Source organism: Periplaneta americana, chromosome 15, assembly GCF_040183065.1.
Source record: "Periplaneta americana isolate PAMFEO1 chromosome 15, P.americana_PAMFEO1_priV1, whole genome shotgun sequence".
In the NCBI taxonomy this organism is placed as follows: domain Eukaryota; kingdom Metazoa; phylum Arthropoda; class Insecta; order Blattodea; family Blattidae; genus Periplaneta; species Periplaneta americana.
The window spans coordinates 95,033,935-95,057,890 of record NC_091131.1 but is presented as its reverse complement, the minus strand read 5'-3'; the positions used below and the strand labels follow the sequence as shown (position 1 = coordinate 95,057,890).

The following is a 23,956-nucleotide window of genomic DNA, read 5'->3' as shown; positions in this document are numbered from 1 at the left end:
CAAAAACATTAAGAATGTTGCCAAATTTATGTAGGTTACTCATAGTTTGTTTCCAGTATCTATTGCTACCAACATCAATACCACCAGCCTTCACGACTTCAGACCTTTGTTCTTTGTTTGGGAGTCTAGATGAATTTCGTATTGCAATCTCTTCCATAAGTCTGCTAATTCTTCTTTTCCGTTTTGCCTTACATTGTAACATTTTGCGAGTAGTCTTCGCATATTCATTCGTGAGATATTATATATGATATTTATCTCAAATTGGAGTGATCTGTTTTTTATTTGATTTTGAAACCTGATAATAACTTCATTTCTTTTTACTTTAATTTCAATGGGTATTTTTCATTTAATTTCATACGATAACTCAGATGCAGTTATACGGGTGTAAACTATATAAACTGCAGAAGAAATAGTGTTCATAGAGCATAAATTACTGAACAAAAAAGTCTAATATTTTTCTGTAACTTTTGTGGTTTCCCTAGAAAAAGTTAGGCCTATCTGCGAGTCTAATGTTTTTGAAAATGATAGTAGACAGCCATTATTTACTTCGGTCCGCCACGTACATTGCAACTGTATTGATTTCCTTGTTTACAAACATAGTACTCTGTTGTCACAATTGTGGTGGTGTTTTTTTTTTTTTTAATTTTTTTCTGTTTCGTTTTCACTTGTTTTCCTTTGTTTTACTTACACTAATACGAACACAAACACACACCCATGCCCGAGGCGGGACTCGAACCCACAACCCTTCGGACCAAGCGATAGAGACATGCCGTGCCCCTACCGCTTGAGCCATCCGGGCCGGCTTGTTAGCGTGTGTTGGACGGAAGGTCATTGGCGATGACGTTCACATTTACTCGAACAGTGAATGTTAGACTGCTATCAATCCTAAAAACATGATAGTTTATGAATTAAAAATAAAAATAGAAGAAAAGCAAAATTTCACTACACATGTTTAGTAGATCGAGATGTACAGTCTGTACAATTTTGGCAGTTTATATCATTTACACCCTGTATAACATTAACTTGTACTAATATGTTGACTTCAGGTACCAATCTATTTCACTTTTTACTCGTCTTTCTTGCGGAATATCTTCAAATTCTTTTTGCAAGCTTCCACAATGACTATAAATTGTAGGGTACATATCTCAATCCATTCAGAGTTCCACTAAATCTTCTCAGTGCGCTCGAACAACCTGTAGTACAGTCGTAGTAACACTGAATAAGGATAGTTCGCATTTGTAAAGGCAAAACCATTATTTTCTGGTATACATTTAAAAAAAATACTCGAGAATAGTTTGAGTTGCTGTTTATTTATTTTATTTGCCATAAAAATAATAATAAAACAATTGAGATAACTTTCTGTGGAATATATCTGACTTTTGAATAAAACTGTATTTCTCTTGAAGCACTTGAAAACCAAGATTCTTTTTAAAACAAAATACATCATCTTTTAATAAATATGTCCATCATAAAGAGCATTATTTGAATAGATGTTTGAGGTCTCTGATATACATGGAAAATAATTAATCAAGTTTACAATCTTTTGCTCACTTTTTATATATGTAAAAATTGTTGAGCAAGAAATATTTTTGAGGTATCAATCCTGTATGTAACCACGTAAGTCTTGTAGTAGTAACCACGTCATCGCGAAAAGACTTACGTAATCCTTGTTGAATAAAATTATAAAAAGAAGAAATTCGAGATGTTTGTAGTACGTTATGCCTATATTTCTTCCTGAATTCTATCATAATGCAGCTCATTTGCTCCAACTTTTACTTAAACTCACATTAGAAGCACATAGTGTGTATCAAATCTTAATATCGAAAATACTTTACGCCACTCATGTCCTATGCAGTGAGTACAGTTGTACATATTTTAAAACCCTCCTCGCATAGAATATTAAATTTGATTATTAATATGCGGGCGACACCTACAAGAGACCTACAAAATAAAACATAAAGAGAAATGAAAATGGTTTCATGTCGCTTATCTATAAGCCGAACTATACTCTACTTTTTGGTATAGCATAGCGTGTTTCCAGTAGGCTAAGAACTTCTTTTCTAGAGGTGATGTATTGTGTGTTTAATACAATAACTATAGTGCTTGGAAGTATAATACAACCATATCGATATCCGTATCGCAAAGAGTGTATATAAAATCCTTTTTCGTTTCCAATGAAACTGTATGAATGAACGCTATCAGTGACTCAACAAAGTCAAATTTGTTCAAAAGTTTGTTATTGATGTATTTAGGTATGTATATTAAGGATAATAAGATCTTTCAGAAGAAAGATGGTGTAGAAGAACATAACCAATCGTTGAAGAAAGGGACTATGCAGCTTCCATTACATGAAAAAATGTACAAGTCTGATGAAAATTTTATGGGAAATAATGTTTCATTTTTCGGTTTATTCTCACATTTAATTCCACACACGTCTTCCTTTCTTTCAACCTTCCGTTTATCTTTTTCTCCTACTGTACTTTTCGTCCTTCATTATTTTCTTCTTTTCTTTCTTGTTTCTTTCTTATTTTCTTCAATTTTTACTTATTTTTAGTTTTTATTAATTTCTTTTACTTGTCCATTCGTCCCTTTTATGTATTCCTTTCACCCCTCTTTCTTTTTGATGTTAAACGTTCATATTACCTAAAAACTGGAAAAATGTGTGACACTTTTTGGACAATGAAGTTGTTAAAGTAGATTTTAGAGACATTATCATCGTTTTCATTATTTCGTCAGCCGATAGATGGCAGTTTCCAAATGAAATTTGTATAAAAGGGAATGATATCATACGCTGGCGAGTAGCAGTAGCCCGTGCCTTGCTAGGCGACTCCACAGGAGAGAGAGGTTTTGGGTACTCAAAATAAAAAAAAAAATTGGGAAAAATCCAATACCTGTGTACCTATTGATGACTTTATAAATTTATTATTTTACTAGAGTCAAATTGTTTTGCTGCGAACATGAAAATATCGCAGAGTACATACGTGCATAAGTGGGAAAAATAATATAACAAAATTAAAATGGTGAACTCAGTAAAACTACAACGTGCTAAAAATAGTGGAAAGTAACGTGTGAGGGAGTGTAGACAACGCAAAAGGAAATGAAAGTTTTAGAGGATGTAGTAGCTTTAAATAATGCACTTACATCAACTGTAAATGTGCAAACTATATATATATAATGTTAATAGTAGAGTGTTATAAATAATATTTTAGTTATTTTAATAATAATTTTATTGGCAATAAGTTTTGTTACATTTGTAGTGTGTGACAGGCTGTGGTATGAGCGAGACCTAGAACTTGTGAACTTAATATTACTTATCTAGAATAAACACGTTTCATGCAATCCAAAGGATTGTAATAAATCACGTCACTTTTTTATTCTTTCTTCTTTCTTTCTTTCTTTCTTTCTTTCTTTTCCTTTCCTTTTATTTGCTCCTTACACGCTTCGATGGTCTGTACAGTTTTCCATTCTTTCTTTCTTTCTCTGTCCTCACTTTTAGGCCCTTTCTCTTTTCTTGATTAAATATAATATTTTATAATGTCAATACAAAATTTGTATATCATTTTCCTGCTATTTTAGTACTACAGTTAGTTATTATCTATGTATTTGTATATTTTTCTTTGATTCCAAATTTCTTCATTAATTTCCAGTCTCTATCAGTTGTCTACAAGGACCATTTTTCTGTAACTCGGAATATATGATGTTTTAAGAAAAATGTTCTCTTAAACGATATAACTTCTTTACGAGTTTACTTACCATTCAATTGATCGATTAACTGCGTTTCCATTGGACGAGTTCTGCAATTTTTTCAGGTTAGGAGATCACCAATGTCCTTGTTATAGACTTCAATCCCTAATGGAAAATAATAGACTCTTTGTATTTTTTGTTTCAGTTGGTTGGCACCGCCGGTCACAAGAATGCCTTGAAGTGGTTAGCATAGCGCACGCTGCACGGGCTGCAGTGATGTCAACTTTAACCTCTCCACCACCCCCTTCCACTGGAGGGCCGTCGGGACCGGCATACACTAGCTTGCAAGATGCTCTCTGTCGGCAAGTGGAGGAACCATCACAGACAACACGTTGTCACGGCTCCAGGGATGATGATGATGATGATGTCCCTACGAGCCCAGAAGGTGAGCACATTTCATTCGTAATGTTTGTCCTAAGGCTCTCAAATGTTCTCAATACATTGTAATTTTAAAGAGGATGAAACCTACTTAAATCCACCTTCGTTACCTCAGACATATTTAGGAAAGATTTCCAGATCTTGTTGAAGTTCTAGTTTCACGTGAATTATTTTCAGAATTAAATATGTAAAGTTTTTATTAAAAAAAGCTTTTTGCGTCTCTGCGTTACATAAGATAGAATAGATTAGCCTATATTGGAGGGAGTAACAACAGCAACTCAGTAGAGATTTCAAGTCTGAAGAAATGCACAGTAATTGTTTTACGTCTGGTGCATGTTATATCATATTATATTTTCCATGAGCTTACATCTGAAATTATGAAAGATAAGAACATTATTGGGGATAGATTTGCTTTCTTTGGTCCCTACGTTTACAACACAATTTCATTATTCATTCATTTCATTCAATTATTTTTTTTTGCCCAAGGGCAGGTCTTTAATTGCAAGCTCAGCATTCTCCAATCTTACCTCTTTTTCGCCTTCCTCTTACAAGATGGTACGGTCGTGTATTGTACAATGTGTGACAGATTACAGTAGAAAGAGAAACTAATGTGGATTTGAGAAAGAGAGAATTTGAGAGCTAGAAAACATTGTTGAATGCATAATATCATCGAAGGATGGGTGACATAAACCTGAATCGTGAATATCTGACTGTGAAAATAGAAAACAGTATTGTTGTTGTTTAGTCAACTGTCCGAAGATAGGTCTGAACCTCACAAGTGATACCAATAAGGCACGACTTATGAGGTAACTAGGAGGCCAGGAGATAATGGGATAAGGTGGCCAGTTTCTTTCCCTCTCCATTGCATACATCGCCGACTAGCTGAATTGTTTTAACAATCTTAAATCGAAAAACGTATGTAGACTTATTAGAGATGTGAAGATAAACTCATAAAATTTGTTAATATTTTTATTTACATACATATATCATATTAAAAGAGAGTTCAGAAATTATTGTACCATAAAACGATCTTTGTTTTAAACGTTATGAAACATGCAGTTTCGTTTCAACAGAATGCAATGACTGTATTAAAGCAACGTTAAAAATCTTTATGCATATGATTCGTGATAATTACGTCAATGAATTCAATATTTATAGGTTATGTATAAAACGGGTTTTATAAAGCGTAACACTTCGGTTAGCACGATTCTTGTTCCTTTGAGATAGAATGACTAATATAAACCGGAGCGATTTCGAAATTCGATGTCATTGAATTGTTGCTTTTGATATTAATCTTAGACAGTACACTTAGAAGCAAAGTGTTGTGCCTTAAACCAGGCCAGCTACTCACCGCACAGCTAGAACAGAGGAGGAGGTGTTATAAAATCAAGATGGAAGAAAGGGGTGGAGGGAAAAGGAGAGGAAGGTGGGAAGCAATTTCAATTAGACAAATGGATCTGGCCGGGGCTGATTCTAAACAACCCAACTCGTAAAGTAACTGTCACCCCAATTAGAATGCCGAGAGAATTGTTTGCCAGGGGTGTGGAGATAAGGGCTGATTTACACGCGGTATACTCAAACCCAGAAGAAAAACGCAGGTTTGTGACACTTTAAATGTCACTTCTCTGTTACATGGGAAGTGCTATTTGCACTGTACGTATCACCGAACTGACTCTTGCCTTAGTCAAATGCATCCCCATGTTGGAAACCAATGTTCAAAACCCGAGGTGTCCAAAAAGAATTTGTAGCGGACAAAGTCATGTTACGGTATGTTATTTCTATACTTTTATTTTCGACTATTGCTTCTAGATAAAACCCTCAGCAGAACACTAAAACTGGACACCTAGAAACCTGCGTTTAGCCAGTATTGCTCTATAGAAGTCAGACATGGTCACTATAGTCCCGTCGCTCTTATTTCCGGCAGCCAATCACGTTGCAGGTCGACTACATTTAAACGTGTGCGTCTTGTGATTCGCTCCTGATGACGTTATGCATTTTATAATACTTAATATAATCGCCCGCCAATTTGGCTCTTTCGCTGGCGTTCGCAGAAATCACACTAGGACGTTATTTGTCGCTAAATTATTTGCTCAATTACAGTGCGTTTGATTTATTATCATATGAGCTACGACATGATAATGCTTAACAGTGTGGCAAATAGGTTCCTCGTCTGGTAGCTCGGCAACGAAAGAACAAAATGACGAACGATACTACGTACTTAGACTTTATAGAGCCTTCACTTCCCAAGGTGTAAGCCAAGAGGAGGAGTCACGCCGGGAATAACAGCGTCGCGACTAGTAACATCTAAACAGACGAAAGCGTTACAAATATGCCAACGGAAGATGATACGCAAAATTCTAGGCTTATCCTGTAGAGACAGAATCATCAACGAAGAACTGCTTCAAAGGACATCAAGTACAGATATGGCACATCTAGGTTTTAAAAGTAAGTGGAACTGGGGAGGCCACGTCGCAAGAATGGAGGACGACCGATGGACTTAAAGTCTACTATGTGGGACCCCAGAGCAGGCAAGAGGCTTCGAGGCAGATCTAGGAGAAGATGAGCAGACATCTTCAAAGAATACGGAGGTCGACAATGGTCCAGGACAGCAAGAGGAAGAGGAGAGTGGAAAATTCTAGGGAAATGCCTGAACAATGTCCACGATTAAGTGTCCACACTAACGAGGAGTAGCCCGCCGCATTAGGTATATAAGAGGCCATTGCCCTACAGGGACATAAATAGGCTTATCTTTATCTTTATTGGAACATGATATTCGCGCTCCGGTAGAAAAAGAACAACTGAATGTAACATAGCTTAGGAGACCTATTGCTGTGGTGACAACAGTTATGTTGCCAATGTTATAAGCATAGAAATTGAGGTAGACCAGGGAAAGGTTATTTGGCCTTTAAAATCTGAGTTCCAGCATAATATTGTATTCGATGTGAAGAAAAATATATAAAATTGACATCTTTCCTAATTTATCACCTACCCTGTTCAACATCTACTTGGAGCATTTAGTGGAGAACTGTTTTCAGGACATGGGAGAAGTGATAGTAGGAGGAAGCAGAATAAAGTGCATAAGATTTGCTGATTATCTGGCGTTGTTAGCAGAAGAGAAGACGATACTAAGGGATATGCTACTGAAATTAAATTATATATGTGAGCAGTATGGAATGAAGATAAATGCCAACAAAACGAAGACCATGGTCATAGAAAGAAAAGTAAAGAAGGTAAACTTGCGAATTCTAAATGAGGCATTAGAGCAAGTGGACAGCTTCAAATACTTGGGGTGTACTATAAGCAGTAACATGAGTAGCTACCAAGAAGTCAAAAGGAGAATAGCAATGGCAAAAGAAGCTTTTAATAGAAGAAGGAGCATTTTATGCGGACCTCTGGAATAATATCTAAGGAAGAGACTAGTGAAGTGCTTTGTGTGGCGTGTAGTATTGTCTGGGGCACAAAAATGGACATTACGACGAAGTGAAGAGACGCGAATAGAAGCATTTGAAATGTGGATATGGAGAAGGATGGAGTGTGTGAAATGGACAGACAGAATAAGAAAATAAACTGTGTTGGAAAGAGTGGGTCAAGAAAGAATGATGCTGAAAGTGATTAGGAAGAAGAGAAAGAATTGGTCACTGGTTGAGAAGAAACTGCCTTCTGAAGGATGTACTGGAAGGTATGGTGAACAGGAGAAGAGTTCGGGTCAGAAGAAGATATCAGATGATAAACGACAATGTAATAAGGATCATATGCGGAGACTAAGAGGAACACAGATAATAGGGAAGTCTGGAGAATGCTGGATTTGCAGTGAAAGACCTGCCCTTGGACGGAACACAATGAATGAATTCCTAATTGTATGTATTAAACTTTTATATTAAACGTAAAATGTACATTGTTTTCCAAGCGTTGATAATCCTCCATTTACGTCATAATACCTCACTACATCGGTACAAATATGTCGTAGCCGATCTCGTAGTTTATATTACATACACACGCACGCACAAACACATTTTTTATGTCAGAAAAACACCAAAATTAAGTAACTGAAAGTCGATACATGAATCTTCCTAACGAAGAGTCTGTGGGTATCTAGACAGAATTTTGACGTTTAAAGATATCATGTAATGTAATTTTTATCAGTAACGTTCACAGATCTGTTTTTATTTAAATTGTGAATATAATATTCAACGACAAACAGATATATAAGGCCTCAGCACAGTGGCCTGTTATGATCTCTGGTCATATAAGAAATATAACAATTTATTATTCTTATTCTTATTAAAATTCATAGAATTTATTTTGCTAAAAGGAGTCACAAAGACTTGTGTAAAACAAAACTACCATAATAGCAATAACACCGATGATGATAATAATAATGATGATGATATTAATAATAATAATAATAATAATAATATGAAGAAGAAGAAGAAGAAGAAGTAGAAGAAAACGGCTTGGAAAGGGAAATGTTTGATCTGGGCTACTACGCTGGACGGAAAAACGTGAAAATATTACACTAAATGCAACAACAGAGAGGATTTCCCAGGAAAAAAAAACTGATAAAGAGGGCTGATTTTGAGAGGAGAGTGTCGTGGAAGTTCTTATACCTACCGTGGTTTCTACTTCCTTACCGCCTGTCCATTCCTCGCCACCAAGTGTACAATGACACTCCTTTAAAATAAAAAAAAAAGGAATAAAAAAATCCGTGAGCTACCAGACACTGATGTGAACGTGAGTGTACCTGAAATATAAGAAGTCTCTGATTAGATGGCTACTCGAAGTAACTGCGGAGTTGGTTTTCTCGTGGCTTCACGAGCGAATCTGATGCGAAGTCGTAACTCACTGCTCTGCCGCGCATGCGCTTAATTACTAGTGGGCGAAATAGTGCACTGCGTTCTACTGTTTTGAGTAGCAGTGTTTTAATTAGAGGCCTATATGTACAAGGTGTTGGTGACCGCACACTCATTTGGGTAAAAAAAAAAAAAAGAAACAGTCCAAGTAACAATTTGTTTCTTTCTTCATTTGTTTATTTCCTCTCTTTATTGTCTTTTCCTTTCTTTTGTTTATTCTTTTTCGTATCATCCTTTCAATATTTTTCAAATACATTTATTTTCTTTTGTGCTTTCTACAGTTTCTTTTCGCTATTACGTTTCTATCTCAGTCTAATTTTATTTCTTTGTTTCTTCCTTTCTTTTATTTTCTATTTCTTCCTTTTCTCCCTTCCTAGTTTGTAGTTGTTCTTTCCGATATTTTCTTCTCACTGTTGTCTTCCTAGTTCACAGTCTTATTTTATTTGTTTCTGCTTTATTTCCACTTTCCTTTTGTCCCTTCTTCTCTTCCTCATCTTTATTTATTTCGTTCCTTTTCTTCTTTCTTTAATTTCTTACACTATTTTTACTTTCTTTTGTCCTTTATTTCTTCCGTCATTTTTTTCCACTCCTTTTTCTCTTGCATTTTTCCTGTCCACATTTATTCTCCTTTTTCTTCCTTTTTCTGCATCTTCCTTTTCGTTTTGTCTTTCTTTCTTTCGTTCTTTCTTTCAACGGTCATTTTTGTATTGTTGCTGGTTAGACAGAGATTATTCTTTTGTGAGGAGTACCTTTAAGCGAATGGCTAGTGTGTGGGATTTCCATGCTGGTAAATCGGGTTCGAATCCCGGAGGGTTCAATGGAATTAATGTTAGACAAAGACGGTACTTGGTAGCCCGTTTCTTCTATCGCCATTCCGAAATTTCTCCATTAATCTATATCATGCAGCGCCATATAGATCTACTTCTATCATGGTGCACTGAGGGCAACGCGGACGGCGATGAAAACTATGCATTCGGCGCGTCGCTCATACATGGGAACGCTTGACTGAATGACGCAAACTCAAGTACCAGCCATTGGATAAAAATAATATATATTCGTTTTTGTTACTCCAAAGATAAATTAAACCTCTTCTCTTTGACGACCACATGATCATAAAGTTTTACTACCTGGAAATATTTAGTTTTTATTGAAATCGTCATAGTCATTTGGTACAGGATCTGGCTACGGACTGGAAAGTCTCGGTTAGTAGTAGGGGGATTTTTCTCCTGCCAAAACTTCCATAATGGACCCGGAGCGCACTCAACCTCTGTCACATTGAGTACCGGTTCTTTTCCAGGAGTAAAATCCTATAGGAGCGTGGTGCCATCTATACCACCTAATTTTAGTACCGAGATCATGAAAACATGTAGTTCTGTCTCCATACCCCCCATGCGCCTTCATGGCGAGCAAAGGGGAAATACCTTTACCTTAAATCTTCGTAAGTTGGAGGGACCAACACAAAGATTAAAACATTAAAATAATACGTTTCTTCTTCTTCTCATTATTATTATTATTATTATTATTATTATTATTATTATTATTATTATTATTATTATTATTATTATTATTATTATTATCATCATCATCATCATCATCATCATCAATAGGCACCAATTTTACAGGTCCACTTGTATTTCTTGAATAGCTTTTATTTATTTATTTCTTTATGATGTTTAAATCTCCTTCTTTCGTACTGGCCATTGTCCTGTAGGATATTTATCTTTTGACCAACACTTGACAGGCTCACATCGGGGACATAGAGCCATCGCCGAGACAATACGGGACAGCACATGACAAGGGACAAACACCCAGTTTCGTGGACGGAATATAAAAAAAAATTCCTTCCAATGTCCTCTCATGAAATCGAACCAGCGACCGCTTGGATGAAAAACTCATGCACTGTTCACGGAACCAATGCGACGGACTTTATTACTTAGTGATTTTGTTAAATTGTGCTATATTTTAAGACTGTATTCGATAATTAAAGCATTCTGTAACAGGTTATTAAATTAATTAATGCTTAATTAGACTGAAGTTTAGACACAAGTCACACCTAAAGTTGTTTATTTCACTCCGCTATTTCTTCCACCTTATGGTCTCTCTTTCTCTCTCTCTCTCTCCTCGCTACAGTTAGCAGGGGCTTGTTGGTGCAGATAAAATCACCGTAGTGAGCACTAAATCCTATCAATAATGAAGCAGGATATATTTCAGTATACACAGAGTGATGTAAGACGCGGTAAACATTATCTCCATAGTAATTAATATCGAACCGGTTGGCCTAACACCAAATTTTCTCTATATTTGCATGGATAATATCAATTTGAACTCTTGAATTCTTTTCTGTTATCTCTACTACTTTTAACACGAACGACCCAGACTTTTAACAACACCTCGTGCATACATGCACTGAGGTTTATTACCCTTAGTAATGGCATAATGTTACAGTTTTCTGTAAAGAAATCCGCCCTCTTATGTCTTAATGGTATGCAGGATGTTATTAATCATACCCCCGTGGCAACAAGTCTCAAAGAATATTACATAACTTTATATCTGAAATGGTAGAAATAATGGCTTTTTGTAAAGAAAAAACTGTACGCCCTGTATAAAACAAGATAATGTCAGAATTTTACAGCGGATATGTCCGAGCAAGTTCCACATAAAGAGGGCGTTGTCGGCCTAATACCAACTATGTCAAGCCATAAAAGCATCTAGTAGAGGAGCCAAGTTTTGGGGAGGCAGACCAAAAAGAGATATTTATTGACCGACAGTTTTATATTGAAAGTTGTATTTTATCAACTGTATCGTCTCTTGAACCTATTAATCTATAATTGCACTACCTTAATTACGATTGCAGTGGAGCGCGATGCTTAATTAAACAAGAGCATTATAATGCGCATTTAATATGCTTTATGAAGAATTGTTTGCGTTATTATATACTGTATTGCTTTCCCCTATGTTTTATGTACGTAACCAGTTGCAGTGATTAATGAGCTTTGATTTGTGTGTGGAACTTTCATATCCATATTAAAATCTGTATTGGAATAGGATTATATTATTAAGCATCGATTTATGGGTACCAAAACTTTTAAAATACGACTTGAAAATGTGTTTTTTCATATTCATGGCCTATGTAATGTGGTAACAGGAATGTAGATTATTGTATATTCTCGTTTGAGTTTTATATGGAGACATAAACCGAACGCTGTTATTTGGAAATATAAAAAGAAGCCTAGATAGTCTAATTTCACACAGAAGTTGCAATGAAATCCTGTAGCGTTTTCAACCTAGTCTTTATGTTGGGATTTGCTATATCAGGATAGGCCTAAATGTGAACCAGTCATGGTATAGGCTTGTCTTAGAGCGATTTTGTCATTGAGTGTGTGGCAATTGTGTTATTTTACTTAACGTTACTTCGCCTTAAACTGTATCTGAAAACGTATTCCTAAAGTATGAAACTAATATCGAATGTATAGGAACCCTTGAGACATAAAAATGTATTCAGACCACTTTAGAAAATTCTAAAATAAAATAAACGTGCGAATAATGAAGTTTTTAATCTTTTCCGTAAGGGTGATTCTGTCTTGAAGGTTGACATAATCTTTTCTTAAACATCGTCGTATTTGTATTTATTGCTCTCAAGGGGTAATAAGTTTGAAGTGCTGGTAAGTGTGCGAGTATTTGAAACAATAAGTATTCTGTATTTTATTTGATTTTAGTTGGTTATTTAACGACGCTGTATCAACTACGAGGTTATTTAGCGTCGGTGAGATTGGTGATAGCGAGATGGTATTTGGCGAGATGAGGCAGAAGATTCGCCATAGATTACCTGGTATTCACCTTACGGTTGGGAAAACCTCGGAAAAACCCCAACAAGATAACAGCCCAAGCTCAACTTCAGACCGGCAGACAAGCGCCTTAACCGACTGAGCCACGCCGGTGGCTCAAGTATTCTATATATTTTAATTTTATTTTATAAACATTTGTTTTTATTTCTAAAATAAGTATAAAACTTTCAAACAAAATTTTACAAATAGCAATAATGTTAAAAATGGGAACACAATACACGTATAGAAAAGAGGTATGGTTTGGACTTTTTGGGTGAAAAGGCTAACGTATTCATTGGGATCGTTATAAACAGCTATTCTACTTGACTGACCAACAATAGAGTGTAGAGAGCGAAATAGTCTGTGTAGGTATAGGATTGTGTGTCCCTATCACCACGGCATGGTGCGTCCTCAGGTTGCGGATAGAGACGGCCTCCAGATATGGAGGGTAGGTGCGAATATATTGAATAAGCAGTCGTGGACAGCCGATAAGGGGTGGTCCTCCAGCTTGGGGGTTGGGCGAAGGACTAACAACCTAACACCATAAAAAGCAGCTTGTTACGAATCCATACAATAAGCCTCGGAATGGGACTGAATCTCCGTCACGACCACAGCATAGGAGTATTAGTTGGGAGACCGGAGGGAAAAAGACGTTTGGGGAGGCCGAGACGGAGATGGGAGGATAATATTAAAATGGATTTGAGGGAGGTAGGATATGATGATAGAGACTGGATTAATCTTGCACAGGATCGGGACCGATGGCGGGCTTATGTGAGGGCGACACTGAACTTGCGGGTTCCTTAAAAGCCATTTGTAAGTAAATAAGGTATAGGATTGTAGATGAATACGAGGGTTCACAAGAACGGATACTAACGGAAGCTATGGTTTATCCGATATCTTAACATTTCCAGTAATAATCCGGCGCAAAATATGTGTAGTTTTCATTTCCTTCTCACTTTAACAGTTTCCATCGTACATTAGATTAGGAAGACTTTCAAAAAGTGAACTGAAACCAGAAAGGGATTGTGGCCTACGAATTAGAAGGAAGGTAGTTCATGCTATGCTGAACTACAATGATGTTCACTTCGTATATAATCTGTAATCTATTTGCTGCAAAGTAGTTAAGTGGGCACGGAAATGTTTATCTTGACAATGTTAAATTATGCCTTACATAGCCTACATAAATAATTTTTCTCAAAAACCGTTTGAAGCTAAGCAGCTGATATTTTTACAGCTTAAGAACAATTAACTTGACTCTATTTTGAAACATACTTTTTCTTTATTTTATTTCCTAACTGGGACACAATTTTTTTTCTATTCGTGTATTTTTTTTCAACGATTTTGTACGTTACACTCTGTAACATCTGTAAAATTTAACAAATTTCATGATTAAATAGAAGCTGAGAAAATGTTATTTTCACCCAAAACCCAATTTCGTTCCCCCATAAGAGTTTCACTTAGATCCTGCACGTACAGTAGAACCTCTGTTATCCGTCATAATGAAGGGGTTGAGCTGAAGGGTTAATCGAAAAACTCTGATATTCCGTACCATAAAAGATTGTCGTAAATTTAGTGAATAATGCTTACACTTTCGTAATTTTCTCTGTGGTCTTGTATTGAACACGCTAGGTAGTGGATCAGAAGTTCACTGATTTAAGTCTGTTGTTAACAACGGCTTTTTAACGGGAAAGGAAACTCCTTGTAATGGCTGTTTGTGGAAAGATAGGAATAGTGGATGGAGATCTCTTGTTGTAGATTTACATACTTTATACACTTTATCTTTGACTTTTATTAAATTTCACACGGTTGTGATTCCAATCTCATATTCAGAGATGTGCCACAGCTTATCGTTCCCCAAACCACTCAGTTATTTACACTTTTTTATACTTAGCAAGACAGAAAGTAAGAAAGGTTGGAGAACGCTGGATTTGCAGTGAAAGACCTGGCCTTGGATAGAACACTATGAATGAATGGACACGATTCCCTTTGATAACCGTGAAAGACATTTTATAGAACTCTTAAGAGTAAACCATGATGTGTAAGGTTGTCTTGGAGTACCTCTCTAGAAAAAAAAAAAACGCTCTAATATATTTAATATTAGCCGTACCCGTGCGCTTCGCTGCACCCGTTAGAAATAAATATAAAGTAATTACATAATTAAAATAGGACATTTGATCGAGGGAACATTCGTGTTTGATAGAAGGATAAATCGTTTAATATGTTACTTAATTTAAATTGTATTTAAAATATTAAAATGCGATCATTTTGATCCAGAGACCACTCGTTTGGTGCAATGACAATTCCTTTAACATGTTTCTTAATTGTTATTACCAATTATTTTTGGAAAAGCGAAAATTAACAGAAAAATTTTGGCTACAGATTTATTATTATGTTTATATTATATTATATTACATTATATTATGTAAAAAGTGTGTTCATAACGGATGTACTCGAATTAGAAAGTTTTTAATTTATTGTGGGAGCTCTTGAATCTCAGGAGGAACAGCTTTTACAACAGCGCAACATAATCTTCTTGGCTCATTACCCAATTTTTTTGCATTGCATTTATTGCATATATATTTTGTGTATTTTAACACGATTCAATTGAGCATAGTTAAAATTTGAATTATAAAATAATGGATTGCTAAGCTAACGTACTATTACTGCATACTAAATCAATACACTCTCCTTGTTCGTTAATTCTCTGAGATAAAAATGAATATGTTCATAAACATTATTATAAGAAATACAGGAAATGAATATACAGACTAACCTATCAAGTTTTCTGTGCATAAGAAGCTATTTTAATCTTACCTGTCCTCAATTCACTCACAAGTTACTGTAATAACATTATAGCATTATGTCCATCCAGAGAAACTACACTTTCCAATGATGAAATAATAATTAATTATACAAATCGGTTAATTTAGCTTCCGATATTACTTCATACAAACACAGAAATATTGTCTGTAGGCTATGTTTCATAGCTTTCGATTGTTGTGTCCAAGGCCCCTTATAGACGAAGTCATTTGTTTTTTATTTCAATACACCGCCTTAGATGGCAGTTATTTTAATTTTAAAACTCATTTATCTCATTAAATATCAGTCTTATCAAAATTTTTCAAAGAATAAAACTTATCGAAAATCATTTTTAAATAAACTTTTGTTATGTAACATTTTTCACAAAAATCAATAATAAGCGAGATATTTCGATTTATTTAATTCATACCCCCTTATAACCCCCCTTTTAAATAACGTATTTTGAATGCCATATAGCCTAAAATCTAAGTTACAACGAACTTAATTTATATTCCAATTTTCATTGAAATCGGTTCAGCCATTATCGCGTGGAAAGGTAACAAACATACAGACAGACAGACAGACAGACAGACATACAAACAAAAATTAAAAAAAAGCGATTTTCGGTTTCAGGGTGGTTAATTATATATGTTAGGACCAATTATTTTTGGAAAATCGAAAATTACCAGAAAAATTTCGGCTACAGATTTATTATTAGTATAGATAATGTTTCTGAAGCAAAAAAAGCGAGAGAAAGAAGTCTGATAATCCGTCAATCGGTTAATAGGGTGACGGATGATCGGAGTTCTACTGTATTAAAATTGTATAAAATATGTAGTCCGATTATGGATATTTTGTTTGGCAGAATTATTTCAGAAGTTCGTTCTCTGGTTATGAAAATGTTGGGAGACAAGCGAAGGTTCAGATGCTTCGGCATTATTAGACTATAACATTCTATTTTCTCGGAGTTTTTTCATTATAATCTTATTTAATCATAACATAAAGATAAGTTTGATGCACTCCTCCATAGAATCATTAAGCGTCCAATTTCTTTACTAACAATACACAAATGCATGTTAGTGACCTGAAACGCAATTTTCCTAGCTATAATGTCCTGAAATTGCGTATAGACTTGAAAACGTAGAACATCTAACCTAATTACACACACAAACATGTACAAAAAGTGAAAAATGGAAAAGTTAAATTGCAAGTAATATTGAGAAGCGGCAGTAGTGTGGATTACGCCGCCTAACTTAAAAATAATAACACGTTACGATTTCAATTTCCTGTACCTTTTAATTTAGTAAGCAATCACGCCACGTTTCATAACTATAATTTTGAGAAAAAATGACGTGCGTTTAAAAGAATTTGCGGCCTAAGGCAGGTAATACAATATATCACAAGGGTAATTTTAAATCGTCTGTCACAGACATTCTGATATTATTATTGCCATGGAATATTTCATGCTGATGGATCGAGCGTATATCACAAAACTTGTCAATTTATGCAACCGTGTCACATTAATTCCCCTACATGCGTAGTACGCCCATTATGGGAAGTACTATCCAGAAGACCGACCGCGGAAAAGAACACCCGAAGATAACCTCGACTTGGTAATAGCTTCAACTTGCGAGCTTAAATATTCCCCTAGAGGTGCTACCTCTGTTATTATTTGTCGAAACAAAACCTTCGAACCATAGTTTAAATACATTGTAATGGTTGTGAAAGTATAAATAAAAAAATATTTACGTAAACAATCCCGACCTATTCAAATGAAGGAAGTTCTTATATCAAATGAAATGTAAATCGCTCTGTAGGCGTACTACAGCCGGTATAATTTGAATTATCTACTCGTTATTGGCAATCGTGTTTTACAAAGTGGATATGACATATAGAAAAATATAGGTATCGGCGGACTTGTATATCTAGCATGTTCTAGATTGAGGTCTTCATTATATATTAGACGTCAGAGGAAGGGGAAAGCTTGTGTTTGTGCTAATGTATGTGTGTGTCCGTCAAACTAACTCGTTTTGCTAAAGATGTGTCATTCCTTTTGTATCACAATTACATGACGATTTCCAGTTATTTTTTACACTTCTTGAAACAAACTCTAGATCGATCTTTGATGTGAACCGACTCGCATAACATTGGAATGTTTACCATTCTTTTTCTGCCCCAATGCCAAATACTGGACTAAAACTATTTAATACTGTCAAGACATTGTAACTCGCAGTTATGGAGTTTTTAAGATCCTGTCTGTGCACTTTTAGATACTAAAGAATACAAAAGTCGAAGAATAATTAGACGTTTCCTCAGCAAAACAAGTGAACAATTGTCATATAAAACGTTCTCACATGCAGAATAATATCTCCCAAAAGCCACCTTGGTAGCTCGACAAAACTCTGACTTAACGACGACCACAGACCCGAGTTCAAATATAGGCGTTGGCAAGTTTATTGTGATGAACAAAGCGAAGTTTGTCAGTTTTTCTGCGGGTTCTTTCATTTTCCCTCGTCATTCCACCAACACTCCATAATTCCCCTTTCATTATAATTTCCATATCTAAAAAAGGACAAATCCTGCGTTTAATGATGCTGAATCGGTCGTCTGCCGTGGTGGACGTTCCTCGTGGTTTGTGCAATTATTTGTAAATGGTAGTGGCAAAGATATGCATGAGAGAAACCGGAGTCCCCCTACCCCAGGATCTCACTTCTGAGTCCACACCTGTGGAGTAACGGTTAGCGTCTGGCCGCGAAACCAGGTGGCCCGGATTCGATTCCCGGTCGGGGCAAGTTACCTGGTTGAGGTTTTTTCCTTAGGTTTTCTCTCAACCCAATATGAGCAAATACTGGGTAACTTTCGGTGCTGGACACCGGATTCATTTCACTGGCATTATCACCTTCATCTCATTCAGACGCTATATAACCTAAGATATTGATAAAGCGTCGTAAAATAACCTAAAATAAAAATAAATCTACCTCTGACGGAGACATGACACACTCAGGTGTCTGAGGTACGGTAGGCCACCATCAGTAATGGTATACAGAGTTGGGGAGAATGCTAGTGTGGCGGATGGTGGAACCGGCTTAGCTGGGCAGCACAAACGATACTCGATTTAGTCCTTCACGTATGCTTATGTAAAGAAGTCTGCTTGGGTTGAAGTGGTTAGGAATGCTTCATGTTCCACTCAACCATCATCTCTATGCCTCTGTATTTTCTCAAGTAAACTTAAATTATAAATTCTAAGCAAGTGTGGCACGAGGAACAACATTTTTAAGATGGAGACTTTATGTTGAGAACGTAACCGATCATAAATATAGACCTTGAAGGAGGATACGTATCGTTATTATGTTGGCTGGCTGTGCATACACAACAATTAAGGTGCAGTTTTGGAGTTACGTGCAAACATCGTGGATTTTAAACCCATTTAGGACGCAAATTTTGTTCACTGTCAATGCTAAATTGACAAGGACTGTAACCGTTATAAAATAAATTAATGTAGTAAACCAAAGAATGAATTGCACTTTTATTTAGCTTTTTAATCTTATAAAGTCCTAAAATCTTTTACTAATTTCAAACTTAAAAACCAGAGAGACGTTTCTTCAGAACATTATCAAAATAAATCTATATCTAAAACGGGATTCCAATCCACAACTATGAACTCCACGCAACAAGCTATCCTCTATTGTTTTTTGTAGATGCTTATTTAACGACGCTATATCAACTATAAGTTATTTACCATTGATGGAATTTATTGACAGCGAGATGATATTTGGCGAGATGAAGCCGAGGGTTTGCCCTAGATTATTTGACATTGCCTTACGTGGGGAAAACTTCGGAAAAGCCTCAACAAAGTAATCAGCCTGAGGGCCATTCGAACCCATGTCCGAGCGCAACTCCGGATTGGCAGGCAAGCGCCTTAGCCGACTGAGCTACGCCGGTGGCCTCGTATATTGTTAGAAAGCTAATTTTTATTATTTTCAATTTCTACTTGTGCGTTTAGTTTTCTTTATGCCATATTCATTCTGTCACTCGTTATTACAGTAGATTAATTGCATTGTAGTATATATTTTTTTCTTGTAGTTGTATTACATTGCTGGTGGTGTGGAAGAGAAGGCCTGATGGCCTAAACTCCACCAGAACAAATAAACAAATAAATAAATATATTGTTAAGCGATTGCCATCTTTGCCGTTACATCTAGATTCACTAATTCATTTTCGGACGGAGTGATCAAAATTCTCAGCAAGACGTTCTTCCGAAGGAATGTGAAGGAGAAAATCCCGGCGCCGTTCTTTTACATTACGTAATATAACTCCTTTCATACATTATAGAACTGTAAACTGAATTTTCCCATAATTCTCGTCCTCATTAATCACCTACAGAGAATGAAATCAACCCGTTTACGGAAGAAAGCATTTCAATACCTTGCAACTAGAGTATCGAGTTAGAGGAAGACTAAAACAACGGTGGTTAAATCAAGGATATCTTAAGACATAGGAACAGGGTTAAATGAGCTTGAACTTAAACTGTTCATAATGGTGGTGGTGGTGGTGAATTAATTTTCATGGAATTTGATTTGTACTGATATTTAACCCATTTGAATTTCAGTTTTAGTAATTAAGTGGTACTTCGTTCTGAGTAATGGCTAGAGAAAAAAATATATGTCACTTTGGAACCTGTGTTATGCGTAAATTTGGCAATCCTACTCTTTTTCCGTTTCTGTATGTATGGGTACCGGTATGTTCTTATGACGTAGAAGAACATTAATTTCATTGTGGAAAAAATTCTTCAACCACCGAAAGAAAAGTTTCACTAAGGAAAAGTATTGCGTTACTTTCATTACATGTTGCGACAGCAGACAATAAGGGATATTTGCATAATGTATGTTCTGTTCTAATTACATAAATTGCACCGTCATATTATTCAATTCATATTTTAATAAGTTTTTGTGTATCTTGATTAGGGGTCTATTTACTTTGAGTAGGCTATACTGTGTATCCGAACACCACTGCTCACTCTAGTGTTTCATTCTCTGTTATTCTACTGACGCAAGATAAAAGAAATCCTAACAAGTTAATATTCAGTCGAGTACATAACAAGTGTTACCAGTGAAATGTCAAGTAAACAGATATTAGGTACATTACAAAAACACTTTCCGATATCCAATTCATCGGGGTTTGAATAGCGGACTTTCACTTGGAGACTGGTTTGGAGTATTTTATCACGTCTCTGCCGTATTAAACAGTATCATAAGTGGCACCTACGTACTCTGATACCACTATTCTGATACGATAGCCTCTTGAAGTCCCCACGGCTACCAACTAAAATAAAATTAGCGTTTGGAACACTTTACAAGCGGATTACAGCTCAGTTTAAACACGTAATAAATTAAAACAACTTTTGCCTTTTTTTAATCATGCCTTGTTTTCATTCATAGTAGAAAAAAAAGGTCATGACAATTGTATGTAATAAATACCTGGAATGTGTTTTCCCAAATGGCGGTGCCCTGTAGGTCTAGTTTGACAGGTTTGTCGTTGGTATATTTCCAAAGTGTAGCGCCGTAAAAAGTTAATTTGTGTGCAAGTGTGACACAAGTAACTGTGTTCGGATATCTCTTTGAAAAGCAGGTCATGTTCTTAAGGTATCTCGACAGGTGAAGGTCAGATCTATGTGTCACAAGCATTCCTGTCCTTTGACAGACATGCAGGAAGTAGAGTAGATCGGAGAAGACTGAAAGCGTGGAATGGAAGTTCGCAGGTGAAGGCGACTAGATTGTGGACTTGTGTCGTTATTTACGCTGAACTCTCGAACATGAGGTAGTTTTCTCTCAACTGTTAAGTAAACTTATTATGATATATTAACGCGTAAGACATATCTGAACTCGATAAATATAAATGAGGTCTATTAAATCAGTATCGTAATCAAATAAAAATCATAAGTTCAAAGAATTTACAGCTTGAGTTTACTTTTATGAAAGTATTATAAGTTTTCTGTCACATTTAAAAGGTCACTGTCGATTGAAAATGATTTCATTTGGCTGGATCAATTCAGTTGAATTCCTACCTACGTACTTCTTCTTAATCACTGACTATAGCTGTCGCAACCAAAGAAGCGACTTCTGACAGCTCCGTAGCGTCTATTTTTTAATCGTCTTATACCCGCTATCCACATAGAGCAGCCAATAAAAACTGAATTCGTCTTTTCACCGCCACAAGGCAAGTGAAGATGGCGTTGCCTCATACATCCTTTGTCGTACTGTAAACACTTCCGTTTACGTTTCACATTAAAAATGGTCACCTAGTACCTCTCGGACCAGCGGACTATAGTTCAAGAATTACTAATATAGACTATAATAAAATTTTATATTTCTTTATAATAGTCGCTTGAAAATAACATTTTATGATGCTATAGTACCACAGTTTCTTCTAACCTGTTATAACTATTGATTCATCTTTGCTTAACAATGACACTGGTAATGAACTCTTCACGGAACCTCCCTTCAAACTGCACATATAGACCTCCATAGCAAACAAAGTATTAGTTTCCCATATTAACTTAATATATTGTTTTGAAATTAAATCTTGAATGTAAAATTATTGAAAAATCGAATAGCCCCTAGCCTTGAGTAGATAGTGCTCACTTTTGCTGGCTTGGTACGTTGAAAGTGTATTCTCTTATGTGAATATCACAGTATGGTGAGGATCATGCAAGATTAGTTCCTAAAAGGATAATTTGGCTGTCTCTTCAGTGTTGCCAATTAATACCAGATATCACCAAAGAAGAGAGTAAAGTTACAATGCCAAGTACTGAAATAATAATAATAATAATAATAATAATAATAATAATAATAATAATAATAATAACACTGCCTTGATTATTTACTTGTTTATCAAATCTCATCTTTAAGCTGGGATATGTTCTAAATGGTTCAATAAATTTGTAAAAGAGTATTATTTTCCTCCTGAACCTTTCGTACATTATGTTGGTGATTAGTAGATCATTATGGTCTAATATTAAAATGTATTTTTTTCTGACAACATGAAATTCACAAGGCCTAACCTATAAAATGTATTTTGTATATTTTGTTTGATCACGCGAAATGATTAGTATGAATTCCGGAATTCCGAAAACAGAATAGGTCTACCACTTTGAAATGTATATCTACCTAAAATACATACTCCTAAGTCGCTACCGTGCTATTTCCTCTCTTCGACATTTTAATAAAAATCTGAACACTAAGAAATAAATTACATTTCTGTCCATTAGCCACGTGCATATTTCATACCAAGTAGGTCTAGGCCTATAAGTTATATCTTATTTAATTACACTTACCTGAATATAGAGTTGAATTTGAATCACAACGCAAACACAACTGAATTATGTAGCTGTTGATATTAATATTAAGACCGGTATTATTAATTACGTTCAAATTTCACAAGCTTTGGGACTTCCATTTCATCAGTTCCCTTTACTGCAAACCAAAATTATAGTTAGAAAATAACTGCCAGTTGTCGTATTTATCAGTACTCGAAATTCGAAACAAAGTTGGTAGAAGAAAATTCAACCTGACATCTACAAACTCACTATAATCCACTAGCAAATGTAGTAATAGGGGAAAAATGGTTATGTTTCACCCATAGAGTATTAAATAAGCTGATCCGGACTATACATGGCAACTCAGCTACTGTCTCCACGTTCGCGCCGTTGTTTCTTAGTGTAGTATTCCAAGTAAGTTCTCACACCTTCACAGTTAATTCGGACAATAATTTTTTGTATTCCTCAGTCTACTTTGAATATCTGTGTGCGCAGTTTGAGAGTAGGTTTTGATATGAGCCCTTTGCAAGTCTTGTATTTCTTTTCCTAGAACTAATCGAACCATTACATGGGAAACGGACAATCCATGTCTCCAACGTTCACATTGGTTATTGATATACGTCTATGTTCCAGACGAGAATAGGACTAAAGTTTACTAAGCCTACACTTTAGTCGCAGCCTAATTCACAGCCGACTTATTATGAAATAACACAAGCAATTAAACTAAAAATAATTTCAAACTCCTGCGTCACTGCAAAACGTTTTCATATTCATTATTTGTTTGAGACATAGTTTGGATCGTATTGTTGAGTTATGATAAGCATTTCGATTACACCCAATACAATGACATGTTATATTCCTAGGTCGATTTCTCTCTTTTGCATACTCGTCCAGTGTTTGAGAAGAAGAACGGTATATGTGAACTCCATTCCATTTGAAATTCAGCTCATTAAGTAAATAAAAAAACAAGAAATAATAAAATTAATATAATATGTACTTAAATGCGATAGGCTCAAGTTAGTAGATTTATTGACATGTAAAAAAAT

The 23,956-nt window shown here is 35.6% G+C and overlaps 1 protein-coding gene across 7 annotated transcripts in view; it reads left to right on the top strand.

Moving 5' to 3' along the window:
- Nucleotides 1-23,956, top strand: part of LOC138715210 (zinc finger protein castor homolog 1-like) — a 752,775-nt gene that overhangs the window by 353,199 nt on the left and 375,620 nt on the right. For all 7 annotated transcript variants that reach the window (XM_069847869.1, XM_069847872.1, XM_069847871.1 and 4 more), the window contains one exon: nt 3,890-4,129. In XM_069847869.1, coding sequence (XP_069703970.1) covers nt 3,961-4,129 — 169 coding nt within the window. In that variant the 5' untranslated portion in view covers nt 3,890-3,960. The remainder of the gene's footprint in view (nt 1-3,889; nt 4,130-23,956) is intronic.